This window comes from Scomber scombrus, chromosome 8, assembly GCF_963691925.1.
Source record: "Scomber scombrus chromosome 8, fScoSco1.1, whole genome shotgun sequence".
Classification (NCBI taxonomy): Eukaryota; Metazoa; Chordata; class Actinopteri; order Scombriformes; family Scombridae; genus Scomber; species Scomber scombrus.
The window spans coordinates 13,370,937-13,390,178 of NC_084977.1; the positions used below are offsets into that span (position 1 = coordinate 13,370,937).

A 19,242-nucleotide genomic window follows, 5' to 3' on the forward strand; every position below is an offset into this window, starting at 1 on the left:
TGGTTCCAGTGTGAAGCTGTGACACTGCATTTTAAACCAGCTGCAGGCAAGATATACTGACTGTTTGCAACATACAGAGAATTTTAATCTGCATTGCATACACTGCATTTATAAAGTTAAAATTAGCTAACCAGCTGCATTAATAGGCTATTTGCATGTTGTAATATCAGTTCTAAAATATATAATCATTACAAGGGCCATTCTGCATAAGTACTTTTACTTTAGACACTAAGTACATTTTTCTAATATTTCTGTACATTTACAAAGGTTCTGAATACTTGAGATTTACTTGGGAGTATTTCCAGTACCTGTATTGCTATTACTTTCACTTAAGAACAAATGCTTCTTTGACTTCGTTTACACTCAAAACTATAATCATTCTTGACCACTAGATCAGTTTCATAAGACAACTTTAGAAAGTTGCCTTATGAAACTGATATAAAGGAGGGTCATTTTAAAGTTGTGTAAAAAGGTATGTTCAGTAAAAGAAAAGCTGCTGTTGCAGTCAGTGTGACCACAGTAATAGTCACTATTTTACATACTAGGTCAATGTTAGCTGCAGACTGAATGGATGTAAAACACTTTTCCTTAGAGGTAATGAATATATTACCCCGACTGTGATGAACCAGCTGATAGCGGAGCTGGGTGGGTGTAAATCCCGTCTGCAGTACTCTATGCTGCTAACTGAATCTTTAAACAAAGCTGAATGAGTCTCTTGTATACCTCCTACTTGCTCTACATACTTGGGATAGCCAAGTCAAGAAGAGCAAGCAAAGCAAATACTTTCCTTCTTTGTTGCAACACAAGACAATGTCAGTCGTCCCCAAGACATGACAACTACAACTGAAAACCTTACAGCTATTTACTCCCTGAAGCAACTGCTTTGTGTAAATGTGCACATGCATACACAAAATACTGACACATGTATAACAAGATAATTAAAATTGAATTTATTGACATTTTAACTTTAAATTCACAATTTAAAAAGTCTAAAGCATACTATTACAATTAGTTTTTGTGTGTGTGTATTGTAAAACTATTTACAAAAAGTATTTTCAAGTTGATAGAAACTGTACAGTCATCTGTCCTTAGGGGGGGGTAGGTGGGGGGGGGGGGGAAGGGGCATGACGACATGGGGGTAAAACAAGTAGTGAGGTAAGTGAGGTGAAAGGCCACCAGTGTGATGTGATACTGAACTAGGAGGTTGTTTGCAACATCAGTGAAGATAAAATTTAGGTTAAGACATCTTCTCTTCATACATTGTGTTCCATAGATGTTCCCCAACTCAAACAAACAAACAAACAACCAACCAAACCAACCAACCATCTGTGAAAATCATCGACCACGTCATTTTTCCCCTGTTTTGCATATAAAATTAAAAAGCAGGAAAAGAAACCACCAAAATTATCTTTGGAATCCGTAGTAGTTTTAACAGGTTCACAGAGTCATTTTTCTTGGGCGTTTCCTTCCAGAGATCCTAGGCCTTCTTCATCTTGCCCATGTGAGAGCTGCCGTTCTCGTGGTGAGCGGAGCCGTTGGTGGATCCGCTCTTGATGCTGTTGCCGTTCTCGTGGTGCTTGCCATTCGTGTACACTGGTGCTGTGCCGTTTGGACACTGCTTTACGTCCTGTTTTGGCAACCGCTTACCCTTCACATAAGCCTGGACCCAGAAGTTGGAGAAGAGCACGAAGAAGAAGGTGCCGTACATCCAGATGAGGTGGAGGACCATGGGGAACTGGTAGTCGCAGCTGTCCATGAAGTAATACTGGGTGGCATGAAGAGATACCAGCACAAACTGGATCTGTTGGGAAGAAACCAGAAAGTCTTAGCCAAGCATGTCATATCAACACATTTATAACAATTTGTCTTTGCTTTTGGAGCAACGGCTTTAACAGAACATGATCACATGACCAGAGCAGTTTGAGAACAAAAACTCATTCATGTTACTTTGATGTCTGAGAGTGAGACAATTCTGTGTATATCTACCAGCTGAATGGCAGTCATGTACTTCTTCCACCACAAAAACTTCTGGAAGCGTGGTCCAGCAGCAGCAAGGCCGTAGTAGAAATACATGATGATGTGGACGGTTGAGTTCACCATGGCATGGAAGGATCCCATTCCACCTGGGGTAATAATTACAGAAATTAGGCTGAGTGCAACCAAATCAACCTGACCTAGTAAGGAATCAAGAGGCCATATAGGTTTTATTCAGAGACTCTAGTTAATATTTTTGTCATGACTATATAGAATGCAAGATTAGAGGTAGGCAGAGTTTCACATTTTTTGAAGCAAAAATCAAAGGGTGGTAGTTATATCTGATTGTATAAGTCCAAATGTACACAATTGATAAGCAGGAACTATATAACCCACCGGCTGCTTTCACCCATCCATTAATCATTTTCAAAATCTTTGACAAATCAAGTTAATATTTACTCACCAGGAGCGTAACCAATTCCCCACCACCAGGTCCAAGGCATGAAGGAGTGGTGGAAGATGTGCAGGAAGGTGATTTGGCCGTGCTTTTTCCTCAACACGAAGAAGATCTGAACAAAAGATTTTTTTATCATCGTCATCATTATTATTAGACTTCAATATTTAAAGACATAAGTTGTGCAGGAAGGCATCAGGTTAAAAAAACGGACTGGACTTACTGTGTCCATGAGCTCAATAATCTTGGAGAACCAGAACAGCCAAGCCACTCGGATCATCTAACGAGAAGATTATTAAACAACTTAACAGGAGAACCGTTCATTCATTAATAGTATAGAATTGTATTAAAATTGCACAGGGACTTACTCGCAGTGCTTGCGGGCTGTCAGAGGTATCGATTGGGTCGCATCGCCAGGTATAGGTTGTGGCCCAACCAGACATAAGGAACTACATGGCAACAAGAAAGTTAGTCAGAAAAAAGTCTGGTAGTGTATGAACACTTTGAAATGTTCTAAATGTGAGGGAAGTAAATTCTTTATTCATCTTTAAGAAGAGATTTTAAAAACACATTCTTACTTCATAGACAATGAATATTGACAGTGCCACAAGCATGAAGTTGTAGACTATCATGGCTTCCTTAAGCTGGAAGGGCTTGCGATTGGCCATTATACGAGGTCCCAGGTACAGTACAAAGAACAGGTAGCACAGCAATATTGTACTCATGGGACCAGGTTTCCCCATGAGTGGATACCCCGTCAGCCTGGAATCTATGGAAAAAAAACAACAACAACAAGTAAATACAAAACAACAAAACGTACAAAATGATATTTTTGTATATAGTTATGTGAATAGCCTACCCAGTCCTGCCAAGACATAGTCATAGATATCCTTGGCATGTGAGCCCATTGCCTGAATATCCTGAAGCATGTTTCCTGGCTTGTATTGTTGTGCGTGACCCAGTTATCTGCAAAAAAAAGAAGAAACTATTTAAAAAAGCTCATAGTTTGTTTCACCCTGTCAAAGCCAAACATAGCAGACATCTCTTTCCACAAAACCCATGACAAGAATTTGAAAGTTCACAAAGGAAACGCACAATTCAAGGAAATATTCAGACCAATTTTATATGCCAAGAAACAAAAGATGCACATGCCATGTCTTCTCGATCCAGGTGTAGTCTTTTTGTCTGTGGAAAAAAAGTACTGAAATGTTTTCTGTGCGGTCAGCTGTATTCATCTTGTGAAACCATATCATTGTGCAATTTAAATGTACACCTGTTTGCACAGTTTAATGGCTTTAAAAGTAGTTGACCATTTCAACCAACCATTTCACATCAAATAGATTAAAAACAAAACAAACAAAAAAAAAATCACCACTTATTTCCTTCAACAGTGAATTGCATAAGTAGTTGGGACAAGCATTTTATCACGTCTTGAATTCATTGCTTGTGTCTTGCCGGTGATCACCCGTGACCAATAAATGCCTGCAAGGAGGTGCATTGTGACATTTCTTCATTTAGCTGACTAAAATGCAATTCCGCCCCGACAGAACACTCAATCCCAGGATGTTTTGCCCCAGCTCCAACCACTCATCAGACATCGCCTGATACCAGAGAGGAGGGGTTACAGGGAACTGGGAGGGCTTCCTTCATCCCATGATAAGGCAGCACACTGTAAACGGAGTCAAACCAGAAGTTCATACATAATACCCTGTCTGCTGACCCAAATGATGCTACAGGAGGCATCAAAGTAAAAGAAAAAAAACTAAACGAGAAAAAAAAGTTAAAAAAGGGAACATTCCTCATAACTGAACTAAAAAAATAAGACTGCAAAACCAAGTTCCTCAATTACCTCAAAGTTCCCTCATGTAATGCAGCAGTTACATTTACTGGAAGAGTAACACTGCAAACTGATTCTATCTGTTCAACTACAAATATGGTGAGCAAAGGTTTTCCAGTGGAAAGTGCCATGACATGCATGCAACACAGGAACGTTGCTATGGTTTTCAGGCCTGGGTATTTGCTGTTGACAAAGGCTTACCATATCAAGTGTAAACTAACATATTCATAAAAGTAGAGGACAGGCAGGGTGTGGTCTCCTCTCACCACACTGGGCCCAGAGGGAGCTTGTTTGTTCCTCGTTTTCACTGCCCAAGGACTAAAGAACAGTCCTCCTTAAGCCAACATAATCAAAAGCAAATAATTTCTTGCTCGGGAGTGCAGGGGAGGGAGTGAAGCTCATGCAAGCTGCTGCTGTGAGAAACCACAGAATATAAAAAAAACAAATGCGCTTCATAAAATACTACACAATCTTAAAAGTTAACTACAGATTCTGCCAATTATTAGCTTTAAGAGTATTAAGGATGCCAAATTGCTTTTGGTATTACATTTTCAAAACGTTTCTGGTTATCACAGGATATGAAAGGAAGTGAGGGAAGTCAGATGTGGGTTTTTTTTACAAAGTTATTTAACCCTTCAGCCACCTCAGTGAATTTTGATAAAAACACACCATCTTAAATCATTGAAGTCTAACTTGCATAGAATGCACCAAGTAAAATGAGGTTCTACTCCTTTTGTACGCCAAATGAATTGGCCTTGATCTGCTTATGTTAATCTCATTTATTAATTTCATTATTGTTAACAGTCCAAGTTGTGTCTAAGAGGCAGAGGCTGAACAGAGAGCTACAATGAAAGACAGATTACATCTCACAAACTGGACATTCTTCTTTCATTCTTGTCTTTTGTAAATACCCCCTGCAGTTTGTTCACCTCAGGGTTTTTCAGTTGTGAACTATACGGTTACGTCAACACCAGTGTATCTTTCTGGTCTGATCTTCTAGTTAAGCTTTCAGGTGACCGAGTTCAGCATTCCACACCAATCTGTGACAGTCACACTTGGCCCCCAGCTGACTTCCTTCCGCTCACATGGTTGACAGTTGAACTGGAGTTTTTGTGCATTTGTGGGCCTCAGTGTTATCACCAACCGCGCAAATGGTGGTGCTTGTACAACAAATCAGACATAACATTTCAGAAAACTCTTACACATAAAGCTGGGGTTGTGTTTTGAATCGACGATGGAGGCATTTGGTCAGACGCCTCGCATTGCGTCAAGAGCACCATCATGTCTGTGGTGAGCGCAAACATCAAGGTGCAGAGTCTGTCTTGTTCTGAGGAAAAATGCTGAACAGAGTAAACATCAAGGTGCAGAGTCTGTCATGTTCTGAAAAAGAAAAATGCTGAACAGTTCAATTGATCAGTTGTTCATCTTGTCAGATTAGTGGCAAGACTGATGTTCACATCACAGTGACTTTGAGTTGTGTAATTCGATTCATTTTGAATGTGATGTCCAACACACATCACACCTAAAATGTGAATTCACCATTTGTTTGATGGATATTTTAAGGATTTCTTGAAGCTAAACTTCTCCCTTAACTGCCAAATACGTTGGTAACCCATTAAGTTGTTACAGTTTATACAAACATCAATTTCGTCACACTAAGTGCCACTTTCCGGCCTTGATCAAATTATGTTGCAGACACTGGTTTTGGAGTGGATCTTTTTAATACCAACCGACAATTTAACTGAATGTGCGAGTCGGAGGACAGTCTTATGATCATGACAACAGTAAGAAGAAAAAGGAAACCATGTGTCTGTATCCTAAAACCCAGATGAAGACAGAAGTTTGAGGAAATTGAAAATGAGGCCCCTTCCATTCCAGCTTGGTGAAACCACACAACCTGCCAGTGACTGATGAAGCCATTTCACTACTCAGCAGAAGTTTTACTATACCTCACTGCTCTGACACCACTGTACCACTTCTCACATTAGTGAACTCAAATATGACACCATCAACTACTTCTAATCTCCACCAATCAAAAACTTTTTTTTCAACCTCAAAATTTGTAAACTGAATCTTGTCACCACTTCTCATTGTTCAGCTATAATATTATAGCAATATTAGTAGCAATTCCACAAGAGGACAGGAACTTCTTCATAACTATGAGAGGGGTCCAACAAGTGTCTGGTATATTTTTCTCATGAAGGAGTGAAGCAATTTAGCTGGGGAAAAACATGACCACTCAATAACCGGTCTACCTTGAGACGGTGATTTGTGTGCCTTTCCAGCAGAAATGTACATGATTTACAGCCCTCCACTATTTAACAAAGTTCTTTAATGGTTCTACAAAAAAAGAAAAAGAAAAAGAAAAAAAGAAAAAAAGGTGTTACTCTTTCTGGATGTCCCACCAAAACCACCCATTCATTACAAGCAACCATGACAGTAAGGTGGCTAGTTTACATCTACCAAAAGAGATCGAGCACAGTGGAGAGGAAGGGGAAAAATTCCCTGTGAGAACCGTGTCAATGAATCATAGGGATGGAAAAAAGGGAAACTCACACTCACGAGGTAGGAGTTAATGATGAACAAACTGGAGCAAGAATGGAAGAAAAAGAAAGAAAGAAAAACAACTTGAGGAGCAGCCCTTTAGTCAAACACACAGTCAAGTAACGGTTGTAAAAAAATAACTGCCACGGGGGGATACTTTAAAACAAAGCAGCCTGAGATCTTCAAACACCAAAAGAACAGAGACCTTCCGTGAGGAAGGAAAAAAAATGGAGCTGCTCAATATGTGGGCAGGCCTCACACACACACACACACACGTTAGTTCCCCTTTTGTGTGACGATAAGCAACTTACCTTGCTGAGACTAGAATTTTCCCCTTTAATCATCAAAAGCCAGTTTGTGCCTTTGTGGATTCGTCTTTCGCAGCCTCTCCTTGAACTAAAAAGGGCAGGCAGGCGGCAGGCTGGGGCGGCAGCAGTGAACAGAGAGAAAGCAGCACAGCAAGGAGAGAGAGAGAGAGCGAGAGAGAAAGAGAGATGGGGTAAGGCAATGAGAAAGTAAACTGACAAAGTGTGACTGGTACAGCAGTATTCCAAATCCCCACCCTCCCTGACTCACACAGTGGATGAATAACTAACTCAGAGAAGGAAAAGGGAGGGAAAGAGGTTGAGCCAGAGCGCACAGAGAGAGAGAAGGAGAGAGGGGAGAGAGAGAGAGAGAGAGAGCACTGTGTGAAAGGCGAACGTCAGAGAGAAGAGTACAACTGGGGTGAGAGAGAGAGATGGCCCCCATTTATACACACGCAACAAAACACTCATCGCATGAAATGCGACTGGCTACTTTGTGACCACCACCCTGACAACAAGTCAGAGTCCCCCCCACCCCACCTTTACTCCCCTGGCCACACCCTCCACCCATTGAAATACATACAAACACACATCTCCATAGTCGCCCTGTGTGTCCTCTCGGGGGGGTGGGCTGATAATATTATTCACAGGCAGCGGGCGAGAAATCAGTACCGACTCTGTTATCATGAAGGGGGCCATTGTTACGCCTTTACTGGCTCTCTACACGGCCAACACCCATAAAGCAAAAAAATAGCTTCGATTTCTTTTTCTCTGTTGAAAGATGATCAATGTCATGACTAAAATGCCTGAAAACAGGCACAAAACTCCATGTTCCTTCCAAACAAACGGTTTCATTTTAGTGGGTCAACTCCCTTCTGGTTTGTCAGCCAAAATTATTAGTAAATTATTTTAAACGTCAGCTATTATACCGTTTACAATTACAATTCTGCTCAATATTTGGCCCGGTTCCACAACTTGCTCGCTTCATATAATTCCAAATAGAAGCTGCATTGTAAAAAAGCCCAACACATGGTGGCCTATGGAGAAAAAACTACATCAAACACACTCAAGCTTCAGAGCTTAGTAGCATCTTAAACAGTCATAAAACATTAATGTTTACTCAAGGATGTGTAGTGAAGCTAATGGCAGACAAAAATTATTGCTGCAAAGGAAGACATGACTCATACAATAATGCTTAAAATTCTTTAGTGTGTTGCGTAACAAGGTTTTGCTCTCGCTGATAGCAAATCAGTTACTCTGATCTTCTTGCCACACCCAGCTGCTTCAAACAGAACTAAACATTATAATGACTAATAGTAGTAGTTATATTTTCAGCTCATAATATAATTTTAGTCTAGCCAGCAAATAAATGACCCCTCTGGGGAGCAATGCATGGGGTGACCTTGTCGTTTCATTATTTCTTCGAGTATGAGTATGAAGGGGAGTAGCTACTAGTGTGATATCATCAAAACGACATGATGGCTTAAACATGCAGAGTTTCAAGGTCACAGATTTGTTATCAACCTGCAAGGCAACGTCCACTCTTGCAGAACAATAGACTTGATAGTTAGCATTGCAAAGCTATCTATCCAAGACAAACCATTGTCCGTCATGTAAAATAAAGTGTGTGTTTTTTTTAAATTATGCACACAAGTCACCCACTGTAACTCTACTTGAGTTAATGTTTATTTAACTGGGAAAAATCTATTGTAAATTGGGCTCCAATCAATAAAAATGATACATTATTTTTTTCAAAATTAATAAATAAATAGAACTAATTTTTCTAAAGGTACAAAATTAGGGCTGCATCTAACAATTATTTTTATTAGTGATTAATCCGATTTTTTCTCTCCATCCATTAATTTTTTGGTCTAAAGAAAATGTCAGAAAATTGTGAAAAATGCCCTTTATAATTTCTTATAGCTCATATTCGCTTCCTCAAATACCTTATTTTGTCTGTCAGTCTTAAATCTAAAGATATTAAATTAATTATAATGTATTACACAAACACTCACATCTGAGAGGCTGCAACCAGGAAATGTATTTGCATTTATGCTTAAAAAAAAAGATTAGCTGTCAATTAATGTTGTATTGACTGACTACTCATTGCAGTTATATAACATATTGAATGTTAACTCACTGGGCCCCCTTGTGACTGTTGGATGCACTATCAAAATGATGGATACCTTAACATTTTCTCAAACTTTACATTCAAAGCTGCAAACAGATGAAGCAACTTCTAAACACAATCTAGGGAGGCAATTCTAACCAAAGTTAAACATTGGTTTATTTGACAGTACGACAATATGACGATGGCCGTATTCAGTTATACAATTTCATTAATCATTATATAAATATTGATTGATCTTTGATCGACTGCAGTAGTAAGTAAAAGACTAAGTAGTGAGACAAATATTTAACACAATTTAAATGTCCTCATGCTTTAGCAGTGGTGTAGAGTATAAACAGGGTGTAAATCTTTCATATTTAAAAAGCAAACACACATGTTCAGGAGTACAGTCAGTGAAAATTCCAGAGACTAGACATGTGTTGTAAATACATCCTGTTTCCGGGGAACTGTGCCAAACTAAATACATCTCGCCATTTTATACTACAAGTCAGTTCATTACAACTACTAAGTGTTTGCACATATACAAAATGCATTAAATCTAATCACAATTGGATGTGGATTTACAGTGTATTTGACAAACTGCTATAGCTTTATAACATATAACATTATGTTAAAATCAATACAGTCTAATCAGAAATCATGTAGAGAGTGTAGTCTTTGACTACATTCCGATTTGTGCAGCAAATGCATTAAGAGCAGTGAGCACAAGCCTCCTAGAATATCCACTAGCATGTCTCACACTGGTGTGAGGAATCTGAATTTGTCTGCCAAAGCCTTCATCACTGTACACATCTCAGTTCACGCAATGCTACGTGATAAACCTCCAGAGCACTATATGCACAGGTGAGCATGGATTAAATCTTGTCTGAAAGATCAGATTATGGAGGAACAGCTTTAAGGTGACAATGCCATTATTGGTAGTTCTGTGGGTTTTGTTTTGCCATAGTGCAGGAGATACTTACTAGTTCCACAATATTTAAACAAGTCAGCAAAAAAGGGTGTACTCCAGATATTGAATGGTAGCATCATCAATCTGAAAGGATTTAATATTCCACCAGAGAGTAAATACCAAAGCTACAACAGATAAAAATCAGCCAAGTGAATACTAGTCTCACATGACAAAAACAATAACTCACATTCCAATCAAGCCAGTGAGATGACAAACCGACTCAAGAGAAAACAATGGCAATAGTGCTCTTCCTGGCCCTGAGGGACTACACTGTCACCTGAGGCACAGGTTTTCTCAGTCCATATGTCTGACATAACTGTGCCTCAAGATTACAACCAAGACCAAAAACAATCAAACAAGCTGGTCTCATTCCAAACTGGCTGCGACTCAATCTCATCCAAACTGGTCCTGCTGCCTTATCATCTGAAGCAGCGTCATGAAAAAGGAAGACAAATGATCTAATCATTAAACTCATTCAAAACTTGACCAGCACATGCTTAGGTATGATCTTTCACATATCTGTCAAAAGTAGAAGAAGCCATACAAGGTTTACCCTGGCCTCATTACCTCAGGTACTATTGTGCAACAAGATAAAAATGATGGAATATAAAATACAAACTTAAGTTTTAAATAATTTTGGCATACATTCAAAGAGAAACTGCAATGAGAAAGTGTTATAAATAAAAATGTGGCCTGTAAATTTGACCGTTTGTCTCGATTCAAGTTCAATTGATTTTTGGTATTAATTAAATTTACAGTAACTGTAAAACTTCACAATATCATATCTGTTGTCAGTGTCAGATTAGTTGTAGTTACTTAACAGCTTTAATAAAACCTAAATCACATTCGTCTCAAATCTGTCACAGTTCAGTAAGTAAATTGAAACAAATATATTTTCAGTGTTTGAGAAAACACTTTTGGCCAATGCATCATTTTAAGACTAAAATATCAAAGGCAGCCTCAAAAATCCAGCAATATATATCTTGTTCCAGTAAGCCAATCCTAAATTAACCATTAATATTTGCTTATTAAGTCCACAAAACAATGAAAGATGGATAAAAAAAATCCAATAACTTCTAATTGACCTTTGAATAACTAACCTTTTTCTTTTTGTTGCATCTAAAAAAAATTGAAAAGAAAGCATGAGCAGATGGGGTTGTATTGTAAGTTGTATAATAAGAAAAAGGTTTCATAAGTCAAAACATCTGGATTTCATTTGAATGAGCAGTCTCACAGACTTTAATATAATGACTGGATTCCAGCCTTGCATGGCCGAATTGTGGCATGATGAATAACTGAATCTCTGTGACAAACTAATTAGTACAGTGCATCTATTATACACTGAACAAAAATATAAACGCAACACTTTTGTTTTTTTCTCCCATTTTTCATGAGCTGAACTCAAAGATCTAAAACATTGTCTATATACACAAAAGACCTATTTTTCTCAAATATTGTTCACAAATCTGTCTAAATCTGTGTGTCTAACCCATCTCCTTCACATAGAGTTGATCAGGTTGTTGATTGTGGCCAGTTAACAAAATCCAGCAACTTCGCACAGCCATTGAAGAGGAGTGGACCAACATTCCACAGGCCACAATCAACAACCTAATCAACTGTATGCATAAGAGATGGGTTATGGTTAGGGTTAGGCAAAACTGCACATTTCAGAGTGGCCTTTTATTGTGGCCAGCCTAAGGCACACCTGTGCAATATTCATGCTGTCTAATCAGCATCTTGATATGCCACATCTGTGAGGTGGGATGGATTATCTTGGCAAAGGAGAAGTGCTCACCAACACAGATTTAGACAGATTTGTGAACAATAAAAATAGGTCTTTTGTGTATATAGACAATGTTTTAGATCTTTGAGTTCAGCTCATGAAAAATGGGAGCAAAAACAAAAGTGTTGCGTTTATATTTTTGTTCAGTGTAAATACAGTTCAAACAAACTTAAAACAATAAATGTTCAGGTAGTTGTAATTGTTACCCTAAACAAAAGAATGTCGCCTGACTTGCCTTGAGACTGACGTGTTTACACCATCTACCTTTCATTGCGTTTGTGTGAGGGTATGTGGGTGGGTGGGTGGGTGGGTGGTGGTGGTGGGGCAGTAGTATCACCCCTACCTGCAAAAACTACTCACACCGTCCCCTCTGCAGGTCTCACCAGTGACTCAAATTTCAGGAACTTTCCACAGACAACAATAGAGCATCGAGTCCTCAAGCTTCTGCTTATTGTGGAGAAACAAGTGCAGCTCAGCAGGTGCAGGTGACGCAAGGGATTTGCATGGTGGTATACTTCCGCCTGTCTCTCCACACTGAGGTATAACAGAGGAAGCTGCAATATTGTGGATTTCCACTAAGGTGAAAGACAAAAAGTGATGAGCTCTGACTTGAGGAATGTGTTAAATATCTCTAAAATCTTGGTAATCTGAGAGGGATTTCCAACAAAACCCATAAACACAAAGAAGAGGGTCCTACTCAAAAACTTGAAAACACTTAATGCAATAATATCTAAATGACACTAAATTAGCTACAATTGCAGCAATCCACACAGCCACACATGCATTAGTTTTGTATTTATTGCAAACTAATACTACTACCACCCAACCTGAAACTGGATTTCAATACAAAGATACAACTCCAAACGTTTTCTCCATGTCCAAGTTTATGTTTTCTAATCAGTGAACACTTGACTGTGCTACTCCCAAGGTGGAATGATGCACAGCAGCATATTGATTACTGGTTTCACATCTGTACTAGAATATCAAGTCCAATTGTAACAGTTTCATTTCATCATTGTCCACTAGCACCCATTAGCTAATCAGTTTTTCTTGCCCGCTAGTGAGTGTGCCCTTGTAAATGGGAGAGCTTGTCAAAACTCAACAACTTCAAACTTAATTAAAGCCGCAAGCGGCGATGGCGGGCCCTCGCTCACCCATGCCACCGCGGGGCCTGAGGCATGGCGGGGCTGTGGCGTGAAGCAGAAAGTGAGAAAAAACCTGGAAGGAGGCCTAAAATGCAATGTTTCGTTCATCCAGTAGGGGGCAGTCACAGGTAGTTACACATATGGTCTGGTGTGGTCTGGTGTGTTCAGGGCGGCCACTCATCAGTCATGTGAAGTTTGGAGTGAATTGGACAAAGCATGACGGAGTTATGAGAGGTTGATGGTTCATCCACCAGGGGGCAGTAGAGTGTAACAAAACACAAGCGGTTGCGTTCAGGGTGGGACAGTGATTACACATGTGAAGTTTTGTGGAAATCGCACAATGATGATGTAAAATATGGCACTTCCTGTTTCCACTAGGGGGCGACCGAGTGAGATCACCTATGAGCGAATGGAGACGTTGAGGTCGGCACCCTGGACCTGTGTACCAATTTTCATGATGATACGAGTTCAATAAAGCCATCAAAAAGCCAAACGTATTTTCATGGCGAGGAATTGATGGTCGCCGCGTCGCCACACGGACGCCATTACTCGTAGCTTCACAGTCTTCATAATGTAGCTTCACCAACTGGTTCTGAATGAAGTTGATGGGGCAAAGTATGTAATTTTAATGAATCTTAGTTAACTTCCTGTTACCAACGGGGGCGCTATGAGTTACGTGGGAAGTTAATATATCGGGACGTCCAGGGCGGAGCCATCATCATGTCCAGCAAGTTTGAAGCTGATTGGATGAAAGTATGTGGGCGTGAGAGCCACTCGTATGTACATGGCGAGCACGCCAAAGTTAGTTGAGCCCTGGCAGACACGCCCTTTGACCTACGGATGCGCAGAGCACAACTTAAGCTCAGCTAGGTCTGGAGATGTTGCGTACCTAATTTGAACTTGATCGGGCGAACGCTGTGGGAGGAGTTAATTTTAGGCGGGAAAAATCAAAACCAAAATGGCCGACTTCCTGTTGGGTTGAGGTCATGAGGTCAAGAGGCTTTTTTGCATATGTGGGTATAATACATATGTGTACCGAATTTTGTGAGCATAGGACAAAGTTAGCAAAATTCCCTATGGGCATTTTTTGACTTTGTAGGGGGCGCTATTCCGCCATTCTGCGTCGACCATGTGCGACCACCCAAAAATATCGAATTTCGGATGAGGCCGGACGTCCGTGCCAAAGTATAAGCATTTTCGCATTTGGGAAAGGGGCGAAATTGGGGCACGAAATGTCGGAAGAATAATAATAATAATAATAATAAACATTACAATATAGCATTTTTCCCCGGGGGTCTTCCATACCACATGATTACTTGATTACTTGATTACTTTGGGGTCACTTGCACTTTGGGGTCACTTGCACGTTGGGGCATGAACGAATTTCAATAGGGCTTTCGCCAGGCGACTTGCAGTCGCCGCTCGGGCCCTAATAATAATAATAAACATTACAATTTCAATAGGGCTTTCGCCAGGCGACTTGCAGTCGCCGCTCGGGCCCTAATAAATAGGGCAAGTGTAAAACAGACCTACCAGAGCAGTTGGGATTACGCAAGACTCTACCACGACTGGAATGACACTCTCCATACCTGTCAAGAATACCTAAGATGCTACTATAACAAGAACTTTGAAATGATACAACTCTTGTGCCACAGAAAAAGGGATAATAGCTGGTTGTGCTAATAGACATAAAAAAATAGTGGGAGGATCTAATTGAGAGAAAAGCTTTCATTTTCAAAAGGTGGCATGCAAATTCATAGCTATGTAACAAAAAGTGTAAAAAAACAATCCTATACAAACCATTAATACAACACAAACAACATAATAAATAAAAAAAACACAAAGACAGTACAAGTAGATTGTAATAGGAATTTTTGTTGCCATTTTCTGAAATACCACATTTAACTGAAAAAATAACTGATAGATTAATAGATAATGAAAATAATCAATGGTTGCAGCTCTAGTTCAACATTGTTCAAACATTAACCTCTTACTTCTTTTTAGAGCCGATAGTGTCCACATTTGATACTAAATTATGAAGATCAGAGCTGCTGCTAATTCTTGAACATAAAAATAATGAAAACTTCATTTGAAATAATTTAACAGAAGTTGCATTTACTGAGTGGCAGTAAAGCTAACATGGGATTCAAGTAAACTGACAACTTTCAGATCCAAAAAGGGTCAGTTTTACAGTTTGCTAGAGGCCATCAGTATGAAACCACAAGCTTGAAATGATGAGAACAACAACATCATAAACTATTAAAGTCTTCAATTATACTATTGTGCTTTGTTTCTGAAACATAACAATGGTTTCAATGAGGATCCTTTAAACTTCAGGCTGTCTGGGAATACAGTATGTATGTGGTAAGGAAAACGTAAGTGACTTAACATTTTCCTCTACCTTCCAAAGCATTTTCATTGTGTAAGGAATGAACGCTGGTTAAACACACCCAACTAAGCCTGTAAGGTTTCTTAACAAAACCCAGTGTTAAATAAATAACTTTTCTCTGTTCATTGGAGGCTTTTAATATCAGTTGTGCTCTTGCGAGTTTAATGGGAGTCCTTCAGAGACGGCGTTGACATTTGAGGCTGATGAAGTGATAACAACACACAACGTTGAGGCATTAACAGTCACAATGCTGCCGTTCTGTTTACATAGCTATCAGAAATACAACCGTGCCAGTTCACCTTGAGGCTCTTTGTTTTACACACAGTGGTTAGCGACCGTTGATGTTTACATATCTACATAGAGTCAGTGATCCATACACCTGAGGGGATGGTCATCTGGGAACAAAAGCATCAAAGACAACCTGCTAGTATATGTTCATGAAATCATCATTTTAAAATGTGTTTCCTCTATGAGCAAATAGTTCTGGATGCATTACAGAAAACATGTCTAATACATTTTTAATACACGTTTAATACATTATGTCCATTAAGTTTTTCAGTGTGACAGCTAGCACGTGTCAAGTTTGACACACTGCACTATTTTAGTCACGATCATATTTAACTGTCAGATGATTCTCACTCATGTAGCTTCAACAGTAAACTTTCCCCAGTGTGCATGAATGTTGTGTTTTTGTCTTTAACCAAGAATAATGCAAAGTGTGTGCGAGTCTGACAAGACTAACACTGTTGCATCAAGTGATAGTGACAGGACAAAATGATCACACTATTATACTAGTCTTAATATTTACCCATGTACTAAGATTTACATGAGAAAAACTTCAACTTCTGTTCAGTGATTCACTTATTTAGAACAAAAATGTGCATTCATATAATATGTGCATTTATGGAGTATGTAGCCTACATGTTGTGGCACATTTGGGGTATGAGACTGGAGCACTATTAATCTGCAGCTCGAATAATCATTTTGTCGATAAAATGGCAAAATAGTGATAAATGTCTGTTCTAACTTCTTACAGCTCATGGTTACACCTTCAAATGTCTAGTTATATCTGATCAACAGTCAAAAATAAAGCTATTCCATTTATGATCACATATGACGCAGAAAACCTTGAAAAAATTGAGAAGCTGTGACAGTAAACTTTTAGCGTTTTTGCTAATAATCATATAGTCAGGTATAAAACCAACTAAATGTTTAGCTAGTCGTTGCAAATTTACTTTAAATACAACAATAAAATACCATGAACAATGTTAATCTGACTTCTTGAACCAATGACTTTGGTAACCTTACACCTAACTTCAACACTTTCTTTGTAGGTTCTGTTCATGCTGAAAACAAGAGTGTTTCAAGGCGAGTCCCTTTGAAAATCTAAATCAATTATTAGTCATCATTTTGATGCCACTTGGATTCAGTTTCAACACGAGTTACAACAGATTGCAACAAGACTCAACAGCATGTGCACACAGGCTAACCACAGTAGAATGGTGTGCAAAAACACACCTAAAAGAGACACTATCTGTGTTTAAATATTATCAAACCCATTTGTTCTTCAAATTTTTAACTAGATTCAGCCACCGACCTGTGACCTTCTGATAAAAACATGGAGGCACAAACTGAAACTGCCAAGAGTCTGAAACAAGTTATTGGAGCCATGTGAACCGTTAAGTATAGTTACAACATATTTAGCCAGCACACGAAGTTTCACTTTTGATCAATAGAGGATGCAACAACATTTGATATGATTCACACCTGTTCATGCATGTATCAATATGTTCTCAAACACTTCTATTCAGACAGGAAATATCAACAAAACGATGACAGTCAACAGGACCATCTGCTTTCAAAGTGCTGAGAAACAATAGACTCTGTCAGGAGGGAGCCTGGCTGTCAAGTCAATGAGCTCTTTGTCCACAGTACAGGTGCGACTAATGAGGAGATACAGGACCATCAATGGCCTACACAGAGCTGTTACTGAGCTGATTGGAATGCAAATTGAAATTTCGAAATACACGTTTTCAATAGAGACGCATTTGGCACAGCGCGGACACGAGGTCAGGGGTGACTACTTAAAAAGATGATTTTTTTTTTTTTAAACCCGAAACCTACTCTTATTTCACAGCCGACAAGAATAGGCTTTATTAGTGAAATATATTGTATTTATAAACACAGACGACAAAAAGCCACCTGAATGATTATGAAGCTGCGTAAAATTGCCGGAGTGCGCCCCCAACCCCCCACCAAAAAATAAACGCACCTGAAGTTTAAGCTCATTTACGCATTCAGTCACCGTTTGTTAAACTGTTAAACTGTGTGAAAACAGGATCAGAAATTACTCACTTGTATTGAAATAAACCTGCCGAGACTGTCGAAAGCGAGTAGGTAACACGGTCCAACGTGTGTAAGAAGTTCGGTCTGCTTCCTCTTCGTTTCCGCGTAAATCTTCCTCCAGAGCCAACCCTGAGATGGAGCTGGAAAAAGGTGGAGTCATCGCTACACTGCTGTGAGATGGTCGCCTAATATGGACGTAATCCAGTGACTGTATCGGATGCCAATCACCACCCACTCGAAATCAGTCAGTGCTGCTGTAAATTGACAACTGATCCCAGTAAAAGTGATAAATGACTCCAAGGTACGGGGGGACTTCGAGCACTGATATGCTATCAAGAAAGTGATGTAGAGTTTTTAGTTTATTCTGGTTTATTTGCCATTGTGAAAAAAATGACATAAAACCACGGAAATAACATGATGAACAATGAATAACACATTGAGGTCCAATAGTTGTATAGAGAGCAAAGTTCAGGTAAGTGGGGTGATATATAACAAAAAGGATGTATATATAATACATTCCTAAATGATCATATTAAAACCAATCTCCATATCTGTCACATTTAATACAATAAGAAAGAAAAAGAGCACTTGAGCTAACTCTTACCATCATTCATGCTATAGTTATAACAGCCTTTGTCTTCCACATTGTAGAAGTAATAATTTACATAACAGTACCATCACCCTGTGGTTCCATATCAGAACATGATCCTCAAAGGAGATAAGGGTCTGCATAATTTGTCTGTCAAACAACAGTACCGAGATGTTTTACAAAGTACACACTGTATAACCATGCCTCAGCTCAGGTATGTGTCAGTTTATTTAATACATTGTAAATGAAACACAAAAAGGATCCGAAGCCGGTTATTTTGTGCAATCATGAGCATTGCAACCTCTTGAGGGGAAGTGGTTTGGATACTCAGTTGAGCTGTGGCTGTTTCTGGTGAGCTTCACCCATTAGAAGGTGATCTGTATTGAGCAAGAGGCAAAGTTGTAACACAAGTTGTAGAGACATCTCCCAAATTTGCGTGATTGTAAATCATCCACCTGTGTGGTAATAAATTGTCCACCTGCTATAGAAAAGACACATATTTCAACACAGAAATGCACTGAACTGACAATAAAATTCAAAGAATGTTACTGTCAATTTTACTGATTTTGCTTTATTAGTAAAATATGTACCATATATAAATCTAAATGATAAAATATGTGTTTTTCTAGTTTAACATAGTGATGAACCTTATTCAAAATTCATCCCTACACTGCCCAAACCAACAAGTAAAACTGTTTCATTGTGGGTTTTTTGGTGGCTTGGTGAGTAATTTGTAGGACGGGTTTAAGTTTTCAAACTGACATGCAGCATGTTTTAGATGTATGATGACAGATCA

General features: G+C 39.1%; 1 protein-coding gene across 2 annotated transcripts; it reads right to left on the reverse strand.

Moving 5' to 3' along the window:
- Positions 1-935: 935 nt before the first annotated feature.
- elovl1b (ELOVL fatty acid elongase 1b) lies at positions 936-18,004 on the reverse strand. 2 transcript variants are annotated; one of them, XM_062423633.1, is made up of 9 exons: positions 17,863-17,997; positions 7,121-7,230; positions 3,288-3,394; positions 3,007-3,197; positions 2,797-2,877; positions 2,652-2,708; positions 2,438-2,543; positions 1,987-2,123; positions 936-1,801 (listed from the first exon to the last, which is right to left on the reverse strand). In XM_062423633.1, exons 3-9 carry the CDS (start codon positions 3,355-3,357, stop codon positions 1,478-1,480), a joined length of 966 nt encoding a protein of 321 aa, XP_062279617.1. In that variant the 5' UTR covers positions 3,358-3,394; positions 7,121-7,230; positions 17,863-17,997; the 3' UTR covers positions 936-1,477. The 2 variants fall into 2 exon arrangements, with proteins under 2 accessions (XP_062279617.1, XP_062279618.1); XM_062423634.1 differs by lacking the exon at positions 7,121-7,230 and having other exon boundaries at positions 17,867-18,004.
- Between the last annotated feature and the right edge of the window lie 1,238 nt (positions 18,005-19,242).

What these genes read in the sequence shown, in the direction of transcription:
- elovl1b (XM_062423634.1), bottom strand. Translation starts at nt 3,357, where the DNA reads ATGCTTCAGGATATTCAGGCAATGGGCTCACATGCCAAGGATATCTAT. An exon ending in TTATTGAGCTCATGGACACA is followed by an intron (nt 2,544 to 2,651) that starts GTAAGTCCAGTC and finishes TCTTTTGTTCAG; the next exon opens with ATCTTCTTCGTGTTGAGGAA. An exon ending in ACATGACTGCCATTCAGCTG is followed by an intron (nt 1,802 to 1,986) that starts GTAGATATACAC and finishes TCTTCCCAACAG; the next exon opens with ATCCAGTTTGTGCTGGTATC.